General features: G+C 40.5%; 3 protein-coding genes across 7 annotated transcripts in view; 1 reads left to right on the top strand and 2 right to left on the bottom strand.

Annotated features, from left to right (window-relative positions):
* Window positions 1-424: 424 nt before the first annotated feature.
* Window positions 425-1,516, bottom strand: LOC125022696 (tropomyosin-1-like). Its single transcript, XM_047609571.1, has one exon. The coding sequence runs from the start codon at window positions 1,484-1,486 to the stop codon at window positions 731-733; it is 756 nt and encodes a 251-aa protein (XP_047465527.1). The 5' UTR covers window positions 1,487-1,516; the 3' UTR covers window positions 425-730.
* Window positions 1,517-4,697: 3,181 nt separating this feature from the next.
* On the bottom strand, window positions 4,698-13,739 carry stx4 (syntaxin 4). The gene is made up of 10 exons (XM_047609706.1): window positions 13,547-13,739; window positions 13,114-13,215; window positions 11,782-11,881; window positions 11,539-11,613; window positions 11,363-11,433; window positions 10,408-10,516; window positions 8,281-8,354; window positions 7,806-7,943; window positions 7,599-7,709; window positions 4,698-5,964 (listed from the first exon to the last, which is right to left on the bottom strand). Exons 1-10 carry the CDS (start codon window positions 13,574-13,576, stop codon window positions 5,887-5,889), a joined length of 888 nt encoding a protein of 295 aa, XP_047465662.1. The 5' UTR covers window positions 13,577-13,739; the 3' UTR covers window positions 4,698-5,886.
* Window positions 13,740-16,690: 2,951 nt separating this feature from the next.
* LOC125022645 (rho GTPase-activating protein 44-like) overlaps window positions 16,691-19,980 on the top strand; it is a 72,264-nt gene continuing 68,974 nt past the window's right edge. For all 5 annotated transcript variants that reach the window (XM_047609474.1, XM_047609476.1, XM_047609477.1 and 2 more), the window contains exon 1: window positions 16,691-17,000. In XM_047609474.1, coding sequence (XP_047465430.1) covers window positions 16,948-17,000 — 53 coding nt within the window. In that variant the 5' untranslated portion in view covers window positions 16,691-16,947. The remainder of the gene's footprint in view (window positions 17,001-19,980) is intronic.

The following is a 19,980-nucleotide window of genomic DNA, read 5'->3' on the forward strand; positions in this document are numbered from 1 at the left end:
TCAGTAGGGATGAACTAGAGCGAAAGTTACAAATGTAACTACAATCCTGTTAATCCCGGATGACTGCACAAGCTCTCTGTCACACTCTCTGTTCACACATTGAAAAGGATTCTTTGCATAACAGGACAAAATTGTAAATAATATGAAATAAACAAAAAGTGAATGAAAAGCAGAAACACACATTTTTTTTATTTTTCTTTTTTTATTTGTTTTTATGGTAATTTAAAAGGTGGGATGAAACCGGAGTGACCCGGGGAAAACCCACAAGGGATGGGGGGGGGGGGGGGGTGTAGTATAAGAGGAGGAAACAGAGATGGGAATGGGGGGGGGGTATAAGAGGAGGGAATGGGGGGGTAAAGAAGGAGGGTATAAGAGGGGGAAACAGAGATGGGAATGGGGGGGGTATAAGAGGAGGGAATGGGGGGGTAAAGAAGGAGGGTTATAAGAGGGGGAAACAGAGGTAGGAATGGGGGGGGTGAAGAAGGAGGGTACAAGAGGAGGAAACAGGTGGGAATGGGGACTTCTATAGGGGATTAGAGTAATGGAAGGAGGGTGAAGAGAAGAGGAGTGAGGGTGGGTTAGAGGGAGGGGAGACAGTTATGGCGGGGGGGGCATGGAGGGAAGGTGGAAAAAAGAGCAGGGAGGGTGATGGAGATCTGGTCGCTGAGCTAATGAGGAGAGGATAGAGAAGTGAGGGTGGTTGAAATGGAGGAAGGATGAAGAAAGGAGGTTACATGGAGGACAGAGGGAGGGTGGAGGTGGAGGTGGAGGTGGAAGGACCTGCTGAACAACTAGGAGCCTCCTCTTCCACTCTCACCTTGCTGCCTCTGCTCTTTCTTCGCAGCCAACTCCAGAAACCCTTCTTTTCTTTCTTTTTTGACTTTGGGGGCTCAGTGTCTTTCTTCTCTGTGTCTTCCTTTACTTCAAGATCTTTGTTCCTCTTCTCCGTTTCTTCCTTTTCCTCTTCCTCTTCTCCGATCCTCTCCTTCAGTTGTTCATTTTTCTCTTTCATATTCTCCTCCAGATCCTTTTTCTCCTGTTCCAAATCACTGTTCCCCTCTTTCGGTGTCTTACCTGTTTCCTGCATGTTGTTCCTACTCTCCTCCAGGTCTTTAATTTTCTCCTCCAGCTCTTTCTTCCCTTCAGTCAAGTCTTTCAACTTACTGTTTAGTTCTTCACTTCTCTCCACCATTGCTTTATTGTTGGTCTCCAGGTCGTTCTTCTCCCGCTCCAACTCTTCGTTCTTCTCTGTCAGTTTTTCGCTTCTGTTTTTCATTTGTTTCGCGGTCTCTTCCAGATGTTTAACCTTTTCCTTCAGCTCTAAGTTTTCTCGCTCCACGTCTTCACTCTGGTTTTTCAGAGCTTTCATTTTCCGCCCCATTTCTCTCTTAGCCTCCTCCAGGTATTTGTTCTTGTTGTCCAATTCTTTCATCCTTTGCTCCATCTCGGCGGTCTTCTCCCACATCTCACGTCTGTTTTTCAACATTTCTTTCTTAGTCTCCTCCAGCTCTTTATTTTTCCCTCTATTTCTTTATTCTTTTCTTCAAGTTCTTGAGCCTGCCTGTCTGCTCCCTTGAAAAAAAGCTCTTCTCCTTTCCTTCCTCACTTTTTTCTTCTGCTCCTCCAGATCCTTCTTCTCTTCCTCTAACTTTTCTTTCTCAGCCAGCAGCTCTGTCCTCTCAGACAAACTGTCCTTCTCCTTCTGAAGGATTTGTGAGTCTCTCTGGCTGAGCTCCTTCTTCAGGTCGGTGACCTCCATCTGGAGCTTGTCCAGCATGGTGTTGTGACTCCGTGAAGGTGTCTTGACCATCAGCTCGTTGGCTGTGGTGTTTCTCTGCTTCTGCAGCAGCTCCTTCAGTCTTTCATTCTCGCGCTTGACGGAGCTGTAGTCGTTGTGGAGCTTGTTCTTTTCGGCGACAAGCCCGTCGTTCTGCTCGCGCAATGAATTTAGTTGGCGCCACAGATCGCGCACTTGCTCAACGGACATGTCGATGTTAGTTTCGTCCCCAGTGAAGGCGAAGAATCGGGGGGTGGTGTTATTTTCAGGAGTCATTGAAGACTCCTGACTGTGGGTTGGGTTGTATCTTTGGGCCATTGATGCGGGTAACAAAGACAATGTAGAATTAGCTATACGCTTTTTTTGAAGTCTCTAGATGTCTGATGTAGACAGTATCGAGGTCTCTCTCAGGTAGTTTTATGTCTCACTAATCGTTAGTCGATAATGCGAACAATGTTAAGTAAATGTGCGGACGGTCTAGTATAAAGAAATCTGCAGCATGAGATCATCATGTGATGTCGTCAATTTGCCTTTGATCTGACCCTTAAGCGATCATGTGACCACACTTATTTTGCCTTTGATGTCAGGGCCACATTCACTTGTTTACTCTTGAACATGTTGCCTAGCAACAGGGGTTCCATAGGCACTGCTCTTAAACATGGCCGACATGGGTGTTCTTAACTGAAATGCCACATTTACTTGAACTTTCTACAGCTGAAGTGGTCAATTTTAAAGTGACAAAATGCTGTAACCTACAAGTTAAATCTATATTATTATTACGTTTTTAGTAAGGTGAAAAAAAACGTATAAGATTTTTCTTTTGTGAATTTTTGAACTGTTACGAAATAACACACAAAACGACACCTTAGTGTCATTACATTGATTAGAAACGGTGTTTATTTTGACAGCCAGTTTTGATTAAGTCTGAGTCATGGGGTCAAAGTTATTACTACACTTCAAGGGCTGTCAGTGAATTCTGCCTTGTGTTCTAATGGTTTGTGTCTGATTCAGGATACATCAGGATTGGCCTTTACTTTGCTCTCTGGGCCAAATATGAGACACCAGCTTCATTTGTCCCTCTGTACTTGACAACTTCATATTTGTAATAATGATCTTCATTTCTACCTCACCTTTCAAATGAGCATTTGAAAACGCTTGGCAAAGACCACAGTGCCCTCATTGTGACCCTGCTGGAAGTTCACATTTTCCAATTTGTTGTGACAACTGAACAGTTTCAAAGCATAACATGGTTTTTGAAAACTATTAAATTATTGTAACTGCACAACCTCTCATATAATACACAGCATTTACTCCTGTTTTGGTAGAAGCATTGTGACATTTTACTAAAAAAAGTTTCAATATCAGACTGTAAAAACACTCTATCATGTAGTCAAACCACATAAGTGCCATTTATATTTCTCAGTTGATTCATTGTGTTTCCACTTGTTAATACTGTAATCACTTTTAATAAGGTCTTATATGTTGCTTTAATGTGACATCTCAGTACCTTGGGTAACTGTCTGAGATTTTGTTCTGAATGTAGTGAAGGGAAAATTATATAGACGAAGAAATATTCAAACATATTGTTTAGCGCTACCTAGAACTTGCACATAGAACTGTACCATTTTTCTCCAACATTAGCACAGCTGCTACCATTAGCTGTCTATCCTCCACGTTACTACCCTCAAACACTAGAGTAATACATACCTACTATTACAGGTAACCAGTGTTACTCTCCCGTAGATGCACTCATGCCACTCGTAGAACCGGGATTACACAAGTCACCTTAAAGTTCTCTTTCATAGCGTTTGTTTGTCAGCGTTTGTCAGACCAGAAACTGATCGCCCCCTGCAGGACCTCAGTTTCCAAGAGAGTGTCAGGCGCTTTGTTCATGGTTTGCTGTTTACATCAGCCTTTCAACAAACAGTAGTCTGAGCTAATGGCTGTTGATGGTAGCAAGACTTAAACAGTAACATAGGAGGTTGGAAATTGACAAAGGTTAGGAGGCCTGTGGTCAGCAGACTGCTCAAAAGGGCCAAAATGGGTCAATGAACCTGTAGATGAATTTCAAGGCCTAACTTTAAACTCAGACGAACTTTGTTTTACATCATGGGAAAGAAATCTGTAGACAAAAGTCTGGTCTACGGTAAACGGAAAAGAACCCACTGATTTAAAACAGCCATAGGGACAAATATCTTACTTTCTGATGAAACAAAAGTTTAACAGTTTGATCACAGTGACCATGGTTATATCTGGAGGCTTTCAATGTGAGGAACACCATCTCAACCATAGACTTTTGACAGATTATAGATATTATATTCAGTCAGCGATCCCAACTGTGAAGCAGGGGGGTGGCAGCATCATGTTGTGGCATTGCTTTGCTACAGGAGGGGAACAACAGACAATGTGGATATATGTGAGGGTCCTCACTGGCTTATATTTTACCTGGTTCATTATGTTGAAACGCCAATAGATTCGCTTGAGTTATGATTTATTATCTATTTTGTTGCTTTACACCATTCTTTTAGGTTTTGTTTATACTTTCTACTTTCCAGCCATTTTATATATGAAAATGATGCTTCCAAAGTCCAACCAATTGAGGTTGGAGACTGGAGTGGCCATTATTAAACCCTGACTTTAATCTAACAGAAAGCTTATCATTTCAAAACTAAAAAAGCGGCAATTGCTAAAACAAACAAAAAAATAACTCAAACATTTGACCCAATTTAAACAATTTAACAGACAATGCCACCACTAAGACTGTGTCAACTTCTGACCCTCTAGAATTTAATATTGTGAATTTATAAGTGAAATATGTGAAGAATTAATGGGAAAAACAACTTGTATGATACATAAAGTAGATGTCCTAACTGAATATAACTATCTCAGTTTAATTAAAGGTGCAAGACGAACACAATAATAGAACAAGATAGTGTTTTATTTAAAATCTATATTAAAATACATGAGTGATGCAAGCTTCAACAGCTATGATATTACACGGTAGCAAAAGTCTCTGCAAAAAAAACGTATGTTTTTTTTCTCCCCCCAGAGACTCTGGCAAGAACGGCTTCCTTTTGGTTGATTTTTGTGAACGCATTTGTGAGATTGTGGTGCACGGCAAGTTCCATTCATTGCTTCAGGAAACCATTCACTGCTGCCCTCCTGCAGATTTAAACTGGATGGAAACTTGTGCACAACGTGACGAATGAGCGAAGGAAAAAGTCTGAGTGAATTTAGATATTTACAGAATTAAAAAAAAAAAAAAAGTCCATCCCTTCTTGACAGCGTTAGTGTACATCTTTCTCTTCTTGACATACAGAAGGAAAGGCACAGTTTGGATTTATTTATGTGTTGTAGCAGCTTACACAGGTCGTAAATACAAACTGGTAAGACAAATTAAAGAGAGCACAGACAACATGGGAAAATAAAAGAGAGAAAAAATGAGCGGTTACTTCACACCAAAAAAAAGAAAATCTGTATTTACACTTACATTACATGTGGGCAAAGATTTTTCAAGTTTTAAAACTGCATAAAATATATTTTATAGGTTATGTACAATTATATTAGTCCGTTTCTTGTATTGTATTGCCTATAAAAAGACTAAAAAAAATTGTTCTTTTCATCTCCAATTCATCCAGAAGCAACAGTGTAACAAGAACAGATTTCCTGAGTACAGCATGATCAGCGCCAGTGTTGGGTTTCAATACTGTATTGTGCTCAAGGTCACTTATTTCCTCCTTTTCTTCTTCTCTTTTTTTTTTTTTTTTTTTTAATATTTAAACATAGGAGCGACTGACGTAACAGTTCACAATTTGTTCTGGCCCTTGTTTTGCAGAACAGAAACTGAAATAACACCTGCAGCGCTGCCTGAAATGGTAAAGATGTTGGAAAGATTGTAGCCAAAACAAGAGCACGTCTCTTCTTCACCAAAAAAAAAAAAAAGAACAAGGAAACAAAGTGTGGGTTAGGTGGACAGGAGCAGTTAGAGGGCCAAATGTGACGTGGATAAAAAGACTAAATCCACCCGTACGTCCTGTGGGCTGATGCTTGTACGTTGAATCCGTTAATGTGCTTCTGTGAAACCAACCAGCTCTCACTGTCTTGTGTCACTAGTTAAACATGGTGGCAACCATGATGATGACGATGATGAGGACGATGGCCAAACAAATCGCGATCCAAATCTTTTTCTGCAGAAAGGAGAGAGAGAGACAAATGAGATGAGGAAAATGAACCAGATTAGAATGAAAGGTAACAAAGGTCAGTATCTATCAACAGTGTTTCAAGAAATGAAGACCAATTATCTGGAGCTCAAATTGCTAAAAATCGGTAAGTACATGAAGCACATGATAAATCATTTCAACAGTGACTGTGGCTGTGGGGGATTCCCTTTGGTTCACATCAACCTGTCAAACAGTTCCTCTTCCACTTTCACCACTTAGCCATTATAGTAAGTTTATTCTGGTTCTGACAGAAAGGAGTCACACAGTGAATCATAGTTTTGGATGGGGCTGCATACCAGTCACGGTCTCCATGCAGAAACAATCACGCGGTCAAACGTATCGAAATAACATCCATATAAACGCCAGGACTCCCAGAAAAAAAACATGGCATCGTAATCGTGCAATCATCAGTGTCACTCTACAGCAGGGGTGTCAAACTCTTGTTAGTTCAGGGGCCACGTACAGAACAATATGATCTCAAGGGGGCCAGACCTTCAAATAATGACAACTTCAAATGTTTCTCTTTGTTTTAGCACAAAGAAATACATTATGAAAGTGTTTACATTTAATGAACTGCACTATTACAAAATCTTTTATGAACAACCAGATGTTTCTTAAGAAAAAGAAGTGCAATTTCTGTATGTCTCAATGTTGTGTTATGTCCACAGCTCTTAGTAAAATTGTGTGAAACGTAGGAAAAGTAGTGACTTTTATTGGAAAATTTGCAGTTAATGTCTTCAATGTAATTTTTGCACTTGATTGGACCCTCTGGCGGGCCGCTTTTGGCCCGCGGGCCACATGTTTGACACCTGTGCTCTACAGGCTGCTGGTTTTAATGTTATGGCTGGTCTGTGTTATTGCAACTGTAGAATTAAACCTGAGCGTCTAAATGATTGTAAGTCAAAGAGTTCACTTCAAAAGAATGAATGACTGTGTATTTTTGCTGTTGTTCCCATCTCCTAGTACGTCCCTGTCAATATATGCAGACTATAGCAGATTTTTACATCCACGAACGTCTGCAAGATCAGCATGTTGTGCAACTCTGTGAGGACATAATTCTGCAAGTTAAAATCCAAAGCTGTGCAAAGTTAAAATATCCAGAATTAAAGTCTTAATCTAGCCGATAAAGGCAGAAGAAACTTAGTCCAGACTCTTTATAGCAATTTTATTTTAATATGTTTACACCTTCGACTGGTCCTATACTCTCTAAATTATGAGTCTAAGATGTCAATAGTTTTGTTTTTAATGGTCAGATACTACGGGTGTGGTTCCCTTCCCTGGTGTGTGTATTAACCGTCCTCCATGGGCTTTAAATAACATTGGTAGTATTGAATGACACAACTTGCATATAATTTCTATCTGACTGACTTCATTTTCCAGAGTTAAGTTCTTTTGATTGAAATGGCTGAAGCCCGATAATGATCCCACCATCAAAAAAAAAAAAAAAGAAAGAAAATGCTTTGCTCGGTCCAGATACCCATTGGAACTTTCGAAATGTGAGTTCATGACATTGGTCTGAGATTCACAGGTTCAAGATCTGAATGTCCTTGTTAATTAAAGTTCTTAATTTTTATGTTTTCCGTATGTAAATGACACTGTACCTTGCGTGCTTTCTGCTGATATTTCACGGCCTCCTGCGTCTCTTTCACTGCTTTCTGCACGTAATTAGTAGACTGCTTGATGTTGTTATCGATCCTGTCGACCATCTCCCCCTGAAGGAGACAAAAACATTTAAATCAAACGTCCCCCGTGGCTCAACCAGGTCTTTGGAGGGACTTTGGAGGGACTGTGTCCTGCGGTGGCCGTACCTGAGCCTCCACCTCCATGGCGAGGTACTGGAACATCTCGTGCAGGTCTCTGATGCTCCTCTCCAGCTTCAGGATCTCATCGTGCCGGGACTCGATCTCGTTCAGAGCCTGCTTTGTGGCTTTAGCATCGATCAGGATCTGTACATCACATGTTCATTAGGTGGACAATAGAGGACAGACACAGGGTCCAAGTTTCAGGGTAGCATCTATGAGAGGCTGCACAAAGCCACCGGGACCTTCACACTATCAGCTACTGTGAAGACCTATCTAAGGGACTTTCTTACCAAAGCTGTCGTCCATGCTGAGCAGTTAGAGAAGCAGAGTAAACCTGTCATTGTTTCAAAACACTTCATGACACTAACGGCTTTGTCTCATTGCTGGAAAACACCTGCACCAGTTTAGCCAGATGTTGGATTTTTACTCAGGTAAAAAGAAAAAGAGCTTTTACTCCTCCTTTCATTTCACACATACTCACATTTTGAGTAAAAACATCTGTCTGCCCACTTTCCAGCATCGTGTCCAGTTCTTCCTCTGTCACGTTGCTGCCAGCTGAAGTCAGAGATAAAGTTTCAGTGAATTTAGCTCAGGAAAAACAAAATCAAGCTTAAAATCCTGGGCAACTAAATATGAGTTTGCTGAGGAAAGTGAAGAGCATAACATTAACATTATGGGGGGGGCTACATATGCACATCCCACAGATACTGGACTGGTTTGAGATCTGGGGCAATGTGACGGCCTGATAACCCGTCTGTCTTCCACTGCAGTTTCCCTCCAGCAGACATGGCCGTCCAGAATACTCCGCCCCTTTTGGGCGTGGTCTAATTGTTAAAAGGCCGCCTCAGTCAGTCTGCTCTCTCTCCCTGTGATGACTGTGCACCTGCCTGTAATGGCCTACATTGTGGTATAGTCTGTGTCTGGTTCCACATACCCACCCACACACACACCTTCAGTCACCCTTCTTGATTTGAACCATTCGTACTTGTATATCGCTGGTGGTTCAGTTGAGCTAAATAAAAGGGTTGAAATTGACAGTAAAACCGTGTGATATGTCTCTCCTTTGTTTCAACCATTAGATTAGAGTCTTTATTGTCATTGCATGGTAGCATATAACAATATACATTGCACAACGAAATTTAGGTACAGCTCTCCCGTCAGTGCCAAAGATAAATATTCAATAAGTAACTAAACTAGACAAGGCAGGTTGAGCCGAGGTTGTAACAAATGGGGGTTCGTCCGAGATCCTTGGAATCCCTGTTTAACTAGTGAACTTGTTTCCATGTCAGTAGTTTTGTCAGAGGTACCATGCCTGGTAAGATTTTGTGTTCTTTTAAGTTAGCATGGAGCTTGGGAGAGGTTTTCGAACAAGTAGGGAAGTGTGTGTTATCTCAGTGTTAGCGGAGTAACACAGACAGTTATGTTAACCTGCCTGAACTTTGCTGATTTACCTTTAGTCCCTGAAACAGCCAAGTTGGTGGAACTACTTTCCCGACAGGATTAAGAACGAACTCTTGCGAGCTCGTTGTTTTTTTGTTTTAGTTTGTTATTTTTGTGCACTAGCGTAGCCACAGCAAACATTTACTCGGGTACACATCCGTGACTGATCCGTTTTTGTGGTTGACTTGCCAAGTCATCGGGTTTTGTGTTTCAATTTCCAGCCAAGGCTAGTGCACGAAGACCAGGGCTGAGAGATCCAGGTAGTTTTCTACATAGACTGTCAGCCAGGGGAAAGATGTTCCACATTGGAGCTGTTGCACTGGGTTAAGCTATGTTCATTTGTGAAGCTGGACACGTTAGCTTTGAGTTTTCTGGGATAAGACTGTTTGGAGTGGTTTGGCCGCTGTTTATGGGAAAATGTCTATTGGTGCAGAATTTTTGAAGAATCCAAGCGAGGCGCTGTTGGACTCCTGTACTAGGGATCAGCTGATCAAAGCACTTTGGTGTGGAGCAAGTAGAGACCGCGTTTTGAACATAATTCATGACCAGCTGGTTCAGCTGGGGGTGTTACCAGCGTGTTACCGAGGTCTCTCAGGAGGACTTTGGCTAAAGTATCACACTGCATTCACTGGCTTGTCTTCTTGCTATAGTCCATCCTCGTGCCCTGAGTTCTCCAGGTTAGATGCAGCACATCAAGCCACTTTCTTCCATGTCTCTGTGCACCAGTTCTGATGATCAACCATTGTATGAGCTGTCATCAGTGGACAGGGGTCAGCATGGACACCCTGACTGGTCTGAAGCAAACCTGCCCCATACAACACAAACTGTGCGTCCTGACTCCTTTCTACCAGAATTAACTTATGGACAAGATGTTTTTTGCAGGATACATCCGCACTCACTGACAAATGCCATGATAATCAGAGGTTTTCCCTTCACAGTATTATGGCTGATTTCCCTCACAGTTTTTCTTTCCGTCGTAATAATAGCTAAGGCTCACGGGCTGTTGTAGTTGGGCGTGAGACCAGAGCAATCTTACTGTAATATAGAAACAACGCTATAATTTTAGGTAAATAGAAAGTGAAAGAGAAACCGTACGACATGATGTAAGTCAGAGAAAAGAAGAAGTCTACAGACCACAATCACTAACGAAACAAATCATTGTACTCACTGATTTTCAGCTGCCTCTGTATCCTCTCCACGTTACGGTCTCTGTACTGGGCCTGCATGGTGTTGCAATGGCCCATCAGCTCCACAAACTCCTTGGACAAGACGGCGTGCTGGAGGGAGGGAGAGAGATATTTTGGTTTGTGTACACAAGAATGAAAAATGACCTCATAGTTTTAGAGACGCTTTTTTCATAGTAAGGGATCATTAGGAATTTCTCCAGCCACAAGCTAACATGCTAACTAGTAGCTAACAGAAAGAAGATACTTTTAGCAATGTTAGCAATCATTAGTCAGAGACAGAGTTGGAGATCGAGATCAAATTTATGCATGTACTGTTTTGTCCCATTTTAACAGACACTCACAGGTCCCAGTTTATGAGGAACAACGTAACAATGAAAACTTCAGCGACAGAAGTTAAATGCATTGTGGGCGACACTGAATTCAAAGCTGTTGAGTGTAAATAAGATCCAGGATTGATTTGAATCAAAACATATTTTTTGCCCAAACCCAGGCCAACAAAGCCTCGTCTAAAAAAGAGACCGGGCATTTATGCCACTGTGGAGGGTCTGGCCCAGTCCTAATAATGTCACCGATATTATGAGACTTCCAAAATCCTAACAACTCAAGACTTGGAACCAGGTGGCGTCTCTAGAACAGTCTCATACACGAACCTCCCCAAACCAGTCAGGTAAGGTGTCGTGAGATCAAATTAATGTTTACCGATACTTACAAATAAATGAAACTTAACCACCTTCAGCATCTTTCTTCTTTAACGAAAGTCATTGTGTTCAGGTTTTTGTTGATCACTGCAGACGCTGTTATTTCCAGTGCTGTTTATCTACACTGCACTAACATAATATAAATGAATTGGACAAAATCATAGGCACATTTATCTTAAGAAGGAACGGAAACTTAACATCAACTGTTCTCTTGTTAAAAACAAAGTAAAGACACTACCTGTGTGCGCTGGATTCGAAGATTTACTTGTACATATTTTCCATCATCCTCTCCCTTCTTGGGTTCAATACCTGCAGCAAGATTATTATTCATTATAATTCAAGTTATCTGAGGAAAAAATATAAACTCTTTAAACTGCAGCAAAAAATAAAAAAATAAATAAAACAAAAACTCACTCTTCAGTTTTTTCTGGATCTGACATGCCAAAGTTTTGATCTCCTCTCGCAGAGTTTGAAGGTCTTTCTTCATACCTGAACCGAGAGGAAAACGGCACGTTCAGCAAACAGAAGCGGTGACAGATATGGGCCGACTCTGAGCTTAAGCTAAAGACTTTCTAAAATGTTTATTGACTTTTGCTTCATGTTTTGCAATTCACGGTAACGATCGCTAGCTAAACTCTGGCCGATGAGCTTACGTACTGTCCTCTGGCAGTGCCACTCCCAGCACAGTCTTCTGTTTGTTCTCGAGGTCGGACACCATCCGCTTGAGGCTCTGCAGCCCCTCATGAATTTCTTGCACCTAAGGAAGATGAAGAAGTTAGAAACCAACAGTGCAAGAATAAGCATGAAAACACTCTGGTTGCTGGTTTTCAACGGGGAGCTATTTTAGTTTGGCTTTGTTTTTTATAAAGTAAAGAAGTGATTTATGAATAGAAAATGTAATTAGTCCCAGCCATAGTTGCAGTATCTTCTATAATTAAACACAGACCTTAAATACACCACCAAGAGGCATATAATAGTACACAGAGCTGACTATCGTTTCCCAATCTAAACTCAAAACTATAAAATGTCAGAAAAGAAGACACAACTATCAAAACACTAATTGAGCAACAGAAGAAAATCTTCAGCCATTTCAAGGAAACCACTTAGTCAATATATTATAAAGGCACATACAGGAAGAGGGAGATGCAGCCTAAGTTACATAAAATTATTTTAAAATCGACCCTAAGACATAATTGGAGCAAGTGAAAGTAGCTCTTGCTCATATGTTTTTGTTAAAGGACGAGCTGTAGTCTTGTACTTCTTCCATGCTGCCTTACTGATAAGGCTACTATAAACCTGATATCACCTGCTTCACCCTCTAATGAGTCGTGTGCCTCTCTCCTTGTCTTTACTCTTCACTCAGGCTACTCTGTACACTTTGACCAACAAGAATCGCTCTCTCTCTCCTCGGGATTATTCATGCCTTTTTCCAAATGATCCTCCAGGGGATTTGTCTTTCCCTTCAGCTCTCTTCTTCTTTGTTTTTTGTTTTCCTCTCCCATATGTGTGAAAGGTGCGCTTGAGAGGTCTTTGTTTGAGGTGGCGGGAAGGTCACGTGGCTCAGCCCCGTCGGCTTTTACACCACTAAGACGATGTTCATATATACATAAAATAACCTGTTTTCTTTAACAAATGACCCCAAACCTCACAGATACACTGTTAATTATTCTTAAGGAGTAATGACAATGGAATATAATCAATAAAAACCCTTTTAAATCAAACTCAAGTGATTTTTTTTTTTGGCTTTTTCTCCCCATAATATTACAGGAATGAGTTCAGACAGACGAAACCTGGGATTAGCAAAGCCTGAAATGTTGACAAAACAAATTCAGTAAGCAGCTGTAGTCTGCTTAGTCTGTAAACTTCTACCCATTTTTGTGTGATGTAGTATTCTCTGCAACTTATCCCCCCACAAAAATAAAGACGTGATCATCAGACACTTCTACTAAACTGTGCTTATAATGAAAATAAATGATCTGATGTCATCACCTTTTTGAAGAAAGCTTCATTCTCCTTCTCATCTTTGGCCGAGGCGGGTCCAGATTTGATCAGAGCTTTGTCCTCCTCGTCCTCATCTGAAGCATCGGGATTCTGCCATTAAAAAATGGAAATAAAACTGTGTTAGGGTGAATAAAACAAGATGACCAGCCCTGCCCTTCCTCGGCCTGCGGGATCTTCTGAGGATAAAGGGCTGGAGCGGAAGTTATGACTAAACTGTCGTTAAAGTTCAGCATTCAAGCAAACAACCCAGTCAAACGTGGTTATTTTTAACCACTGTTGTGGTTCGCGGCGTTACTTAAAGTTGTCACGACATACTCCGAAGTTTAGCCTCTACGGGACCCGATCATTGAACTTGTTAGCATGCTAGCGCGCTAAAGCTAACGACATGTAGCCGTGAACGACAGAAAAAAAAAAAACTCACGTTTCCCAATTCCTTCGTTCGGTCCCGCATTTTTTCACAGAGGCCAGAAACGCTGCGACTCAACGACGAAGTATAAAATAAGTCGTCCCCAAACAGGAAACTGTAAACTTGGTTTTACTGTCATTCAACAAGTAAACTCCCTCAGCAACATGGTTTCTTCGGTTTCATCTACTTCTACTACAACTCCTACTTCTTCTTTTGATGGATCAGGGGCCGGCGAACAAGCGCACTACCGCCACCCACTGGACTGGAGGATGAAACACGAGCTGAATTTAGCACATATGGCTCCTTGCCCTTAAAACTTAAACAAATGTAAACAAATGTATTTAGACCATTAGCACATAAATGCGGATCCAGGGACTTGTCAACGTTATCACATTATCATATTAGTAGAGAACATTAGGACACTTCTTCATGGCACCTAATAAAACAATTACGCTCAAAGTCCATGCAGAGTGGACCTTGAAAACCTATTTGACCTTTCTTATTGGCTAAGAAAAAAACACATGCTACTAAACCTCACTGACAGACACAGGGACATAATTTAAAATGTGCTGAAGTATGCACAGTTAGTACAATGCACACAATGCATAGTACAAATGTATTGTTGTACCTGCAGCCAGTAGTAAAAAAGAAAGAAAGAAAGAAAGAAAGAAAGAAAGAAAGAAAGAAAGAAAGAAAGAAAGAAAGAAAGAAAGAAAGAAAGAAAGAGTAATAATTCAATACAGCACACAAGGTAAAAAAAAAACATAATATAAGAAAATATGAACTGAAATGTCAACTTAAAGGCGGTAGCTAGTATATACATGAATTTACAATATTTTAAAGCAGCTGTGTGAATGAACTGCAGTACAGGTGACATGGAAACTCTTCCTCAGCCACTCTGTCTCTGTCCTCAGACAGGAGTAGGGGGAAGAGAGTGTGTAGTTAATTTATAACTTAAACTTGTAAATGTGAACAATAGATACACACACACACACACACACATATACACTTTTAATATATTTATATAGTAGTATTGTACCTAATCCTTTTCATTTGTTTGTTTTTTTGCCCTGCCGCTGTAACATTTACATTTCTAGGGATCAATCTCTTCTTCTTCTTTTTTTCTTCTTCTTTTTCAAATAATAGTTTCACAAACCTCATCCTCTACAATGAAAACACGGACGAATCAACAGCTCTCTCAGTTATTTAAAAACAAATGCTGACTAGCATGACCGTCATGAAGATAAGGTTTAGTTCTGAACTGATCTTTGCTGAATTTAGCTTCTACTTAGTATTTACCCACTATTTCATCTCTAATTATTTAAATTATAAAGATATTCAGTTTATACGTTTGCTACGCCTGCTAGTTTTTCAGAGGTTTAATTTACAGTATGGCAGTTCTAGGGTTAATATCAGTATTCATTCTCAGTGATTTTATGGCATCTCCCTCTTTCCTATTCAACCCATGAACAGTAAAAATTGTTAAAAAACACATGAGGTTGTGATTTGCTATAATGTGTTGTTGGCTGGTTAACCTAAAGACTACGAACCGTAGTTTAGGAAATGAGACTCAGACCAGTTGAGCCAACATCAGAGTCAGACTCGTTTACACCTATACATGAAGTCAAAATTTGAATTAAAATGTTATTTTATTGTATGTTTTATTACATGACAACCAACAGCTTTCTTACTACACTTGACACTCACAGCCACAAGATGATGCTGTTTGCCTGCACAAGCTGTCACCACATCCAGTCACACTGGCGTTGAGTTTCCCTGCATGACCAATAAAGCACATATGGGTAATTAAAAAAAGATTATGAATATGAATATTCAAGGTTAATGACATTTCCTTTTCATAAATATGTCTGCTGGAAACTAGTTATCATAACAGGCACTTCGTGTATCTACATTGTAAACAGCACATTAATTATATAATGTGCTTAGATGCTGTTGTTGTCAAAAATTATATTATTAATATGCATTTTTCACTTAATGTGCACAACTTGGTTTTGTATTTCATTTCTTTCACATAGAGGAAACTTCTCTTTTTCTGTAAAGCCATAAAACATTCACATATCTGCACAGCTGCAGAGTCTGGTCTGACGGCCTCTGTTGCAGCTCAGCTACGTGTGAAAGGTCTTTAGCAGTAAAACTGGCCCATTTTAAGTGATGAGTGAGCTGTGAAAGCTGCTGATTTTACAAACATTCTAATCACAATCAGGCCAAGTCTGCCTTGATTTTTTTTTTAAAAAAAATGAAGAAATGAGTAAGATCTCAACTGAACTTCTAACAAAAAAGAAAAGATGTTTTTCTGACTCTAGCATGCACATTTTGACACTGTCCAAAATATAATGTGGAGCTTAAAACTACGATTAATACAGTTTCAAAAACTTCCTCCATGTCAACAACTGATGCCTACACTACCCAGAATGCCACAAGGCCACAGATTGATTGGTTTGACATTCAGGTGTGTCAGGCTAGCAGCTAGCAGCATACTCTTTCCCACTAGCAGCATTTAGCCCAACAGTGTATTAATAAGGATTTAGAGGAGGTCCTGTATGTGTTCATCCTGTTTCTCTGTCATGGACTCTTGGGGCTCTTCATCAGTAAACCTGCAGGTTAAAATGTCTGGTCAGCTAAGTTCGTGCAACCAGTTTGTTTTTGATGATTTTAGAGAGAGAGAAACTACAGCTATAAGGGTCCTGCAACAACAAGTCTCTTAGGCTGAGTTTGTCTGTCTGAAATAGTGAAAAACTACATAATCAAAAGGATGATCAATACCTAGACAATGCATATATTTAAATTCAGTTCAATTTATATGAAACTTCACCATTTATTTACCTTTTTTGTTTTGTTCATTTAAATGGTCGTACAAATTGTGAATCAGTTGTCTGGCAGTTTTTATTTAAATCAAAGTTATCAAATGTTTGTGTTTCATGTATTTTTTAAATTTATTTATTTGCACAGATTAATATAATCTTAAGTAAATGTACATTTATTTATTTATTTAATAAATGACTCATTGTCTTAATTATCCGGTGGAATGACCTGTATTTAATTGTACATGAACAGGTTTGTGTTATTTTTAGATGGACTCCCACATAACTACATGTCCCATGATGCACCGGCGGAGGATCGTCGAGCTGTCAGCGCAGAGGGAGAAAGAGAAATTGGTCCAGCATCTCCGGAGCGGCGGAGCGGATGACAGAGAGACACGCCGTCCTCCTCAGCAAAAAAATAAAAAAATAAATAGATTAAATTAAAATGAGGAGGAATTAACTCGCCGACTGTCGCGATGCACAACCTGGATGTTTAAGCCGGAACCTCCTCGTCTGCCATAGATCTGACTTTATTCTATCAATGAGATCTGCGGAGGGGCTCTACCGCACGGTGGCAACGCAGAAAAACACAAGATGAAGAAGCAGTTCAACCGAATGAGACAGCTCGCCAACCAAACAGTGGGCAGGTAAGAGATGAAATCGTGATATATAAACGGATGCGTCCTGCTGTCATCTGGCTCTAAGCAGCCACAGCCGGCCACAGGATTCAGTTCAGTCATTCACCCTTCTTCTTCCCCCCCTTTTTTTTGCTGCTCAGCTGGTTTAATTTGCACAATCTGTCAGTGTAGGTCACGGTTGCAGTTGTGAACGCAGGCTGTGTGATTGATTGCGCTCAGCAGGGAGGAGGGAGCCGACATGGTACCCAAGAAGCTGTGGCTGCTGCCCACTGGCCAATAAAATAAAGGCAGAGGGCGGATTCCAGGCACCCTGCTGTTGGTTGGGAGTCAGGACACAGCGTTTATGAAGATGCTGAATCAAATCAAAGGGGTCTTGATGGACGTGTGTTGGGTATAAATAGGTCAGAACCTTTAAGGGGCATTCAAAGACTAAAGGAACTTTCCTTCAAGGACCATTAGTAGAACCCCTAAATGCCCCATCTCAGGGGGTGAGGTGCTAGTTTCTGAAGTACCAGAAGTTTTTTTAAGTGATTGAGGCTTACATTTTACAAGCGCTGTTAAAAGCTGTTTATTTGAGGCACAATGAAGTCATTGGTCTCGTGGGCCTTTGATGAAGTTTGGGATTTCTTCAGCATTTGAACAGAGGAAGAATGAAGACATATAGCACTAGGTTAAGACTGTATGAGATTAGCTTGAGATCATAAGGAAATATAATTTATTGTGTTTAAGGCCTAGTAGTGTATCATATTGTGACAACCAATGGTGCATCTTGTGACGACCCAACATTCAGAGTAGCCAGTTGACAGATAGGAGCTCACAATACTCAAAGTAAACGGTGAATGTTCTTGCACATTAATTGCGCTTTTATAGTATTTCTAACACGGCAGTGGCGGAAGCTGCCACGCAAAGAGCCCAAATGTTGGGTTGGGTTACTGTTGGATTCTTGCCCAAGCAAACTCTGACTGGTCTTTGGTTGACCACAGATTGAACCATCAACCTTTCAGCCTGAGCCGCAACCACCCAAAGTGAAAGGCTAAGTCTACAAACCTCTTGGTGTGAACTGCTAACAGATTTATTTTTCTCTTAATGCATTCCCAAACGCAAGTTCTCATCCGTTCATGTTCCTGATATTACTGATGATGTCATACAGGTCGTAAAAGATTGCATGGCAACGTCAAGTCATGTCCTTCAGCCAAGTTGAGGCAAAAACCTTTAAAATGTTTGTATTGTCTTGGGCAGAAACAACGTAGTAAAACAGCTTGATATGTAGGTAAATGCAAAAAAAAAGATAAAAAACGAAACAAAAAACAAAACAAGGAGGATCAAGGATTGAACCTTGGGGAACGCAGTGCAATAGCTAATACAGGTGGAAACATTATGCATGCACCTTCTCATGTCAATAAAAGACATACATTTAATTATCTAAAACACCCAACAATAATTGTTTTTGGTTCCTTTTAATTATACAGTATAGTTGAGCTTGTCTTTCAGATAGTGAGAAGTCTTTAAGTAGTGTTTACCGCAACACAGAATCACCTCTAATCTTTGGCTACACAATTTCCAGATACATGTACATGGCCACAATCACGTTTGCCATTTTTGTGTTCAGGACTGCTTTGTTTTAATCCCAGGAGTTAGAGTCCAAGTTCTTTTAAGTGCCTGAACCGTGCAAACACAGTGACACGTCACAGCTGATGAATGCAGAAGTGATTAATCCCAGTAAATCCTGTCGGCATGAGGTTGCATGAGATAATACGTGAAATACTTTAGATTACTGCGCTTAGATTAATGTGATTTGTTTGTTATTAGTGTGTCTGTGTTTCCTGTCAGACTTGATGCTGCAGATGAATGTGGACTTTGTTAATCTCTGTCGGTGCCCTGAGGCTCGCTGAATTATCATTTAAAAAGTGAATGACCCATTTTGGCTTACACCGTTTTAAAAAATGTGCAGTATCCCTGTTTTATAATGAGACAAAGTGCTTTTTGATGTTCTCTTTTATGAATGTGAATTTCTATGGTTGTCACTTCCTTTATCCTTCACACCACACTGGACTGTGCAGTTGAATTCCAGTGGAAGCAATGTAGCTTCAGTTTAGCTCGCAATAATAGGTGTACTGAAGTCTTTGTGTCTCTCTGTCTGTTTGTCAACCCCACCCTTAGCTTGTAACCAAAAGTCAATGTCATACTTCAGCACTGCGCCCTTGGCAGTATGGATCAAGTGTTGTTTAACCCTTTGAAATTGTTGCACAACCTTAGAACAGAATTGGTGCAGTATTTGCAAATGCCACTCATGTAGGTTGATTTGAAGCCTGTCACAGCCTGAAGAATGGCTCCAGGTTTAATTTATAAAGCTGCACACTTCACAGTGCTGGGTAGAAGCACTAAAACCTGTTTGTCTGGCTTGCCTGATGACAGTTACTGACAATTCTGGCACTGTGAGAGGATTTTAACTAGAACGGGAGTCCTGTGTGAAAATGTTAAACACATTGGATTCGAATGTAATGACACCAGGGAGGTGTTGGCCCCAATTAATTAAGCAGTAGAACAACATGTCTAAACAAACCTGGAGTCGTATATTCAGACACAAGAAGAAGAAAAAGTCCTACCAAATCAATCTAAAACCATGCTCAAACTACATCCATGACCATTTCTAAAATCAGGTTCCAAACCAGTCTAAATCCAATCCAAAACTTTTTAAAGCTTTGTAACAAGTTGGAAACCACATCCATAAACAGTTCGTAGATCAGCTTAAATCCAGGCCAGGAGCGTGTCCTAAAGAGTAGTTGAAACCAGTCCAAACCCAGACTTAGCACCACTTTAGCACCATGTCTGAAATGAGTGGAATACCAGGTCTGAAACCTTATCGGAAACCATATCCAAAGTCAGCTTCAGAACTACTCTAAAACTAATTCTGAAACCAGATCAGAACCCAGATTTAAAAGCAGTCCTGGCTTCAGTCTTGAACCCAAACAGAAAACTAGTCCACAGA

Source organism: Mugil cephalus, chromosome 16 (genome assembly GCF_022458985.1).
Source record: "Mugil cephalus isolate CIBA_MC_2020 chromosome 16, CIBA_Mcephalus_1.1, whole genome shotgun sequence".
NCBI lineage: Eukaryota > Metazoa > Chordata > Actinopteri > Mugiliformes > Mugilidae > Mugil > Mugil cephalus.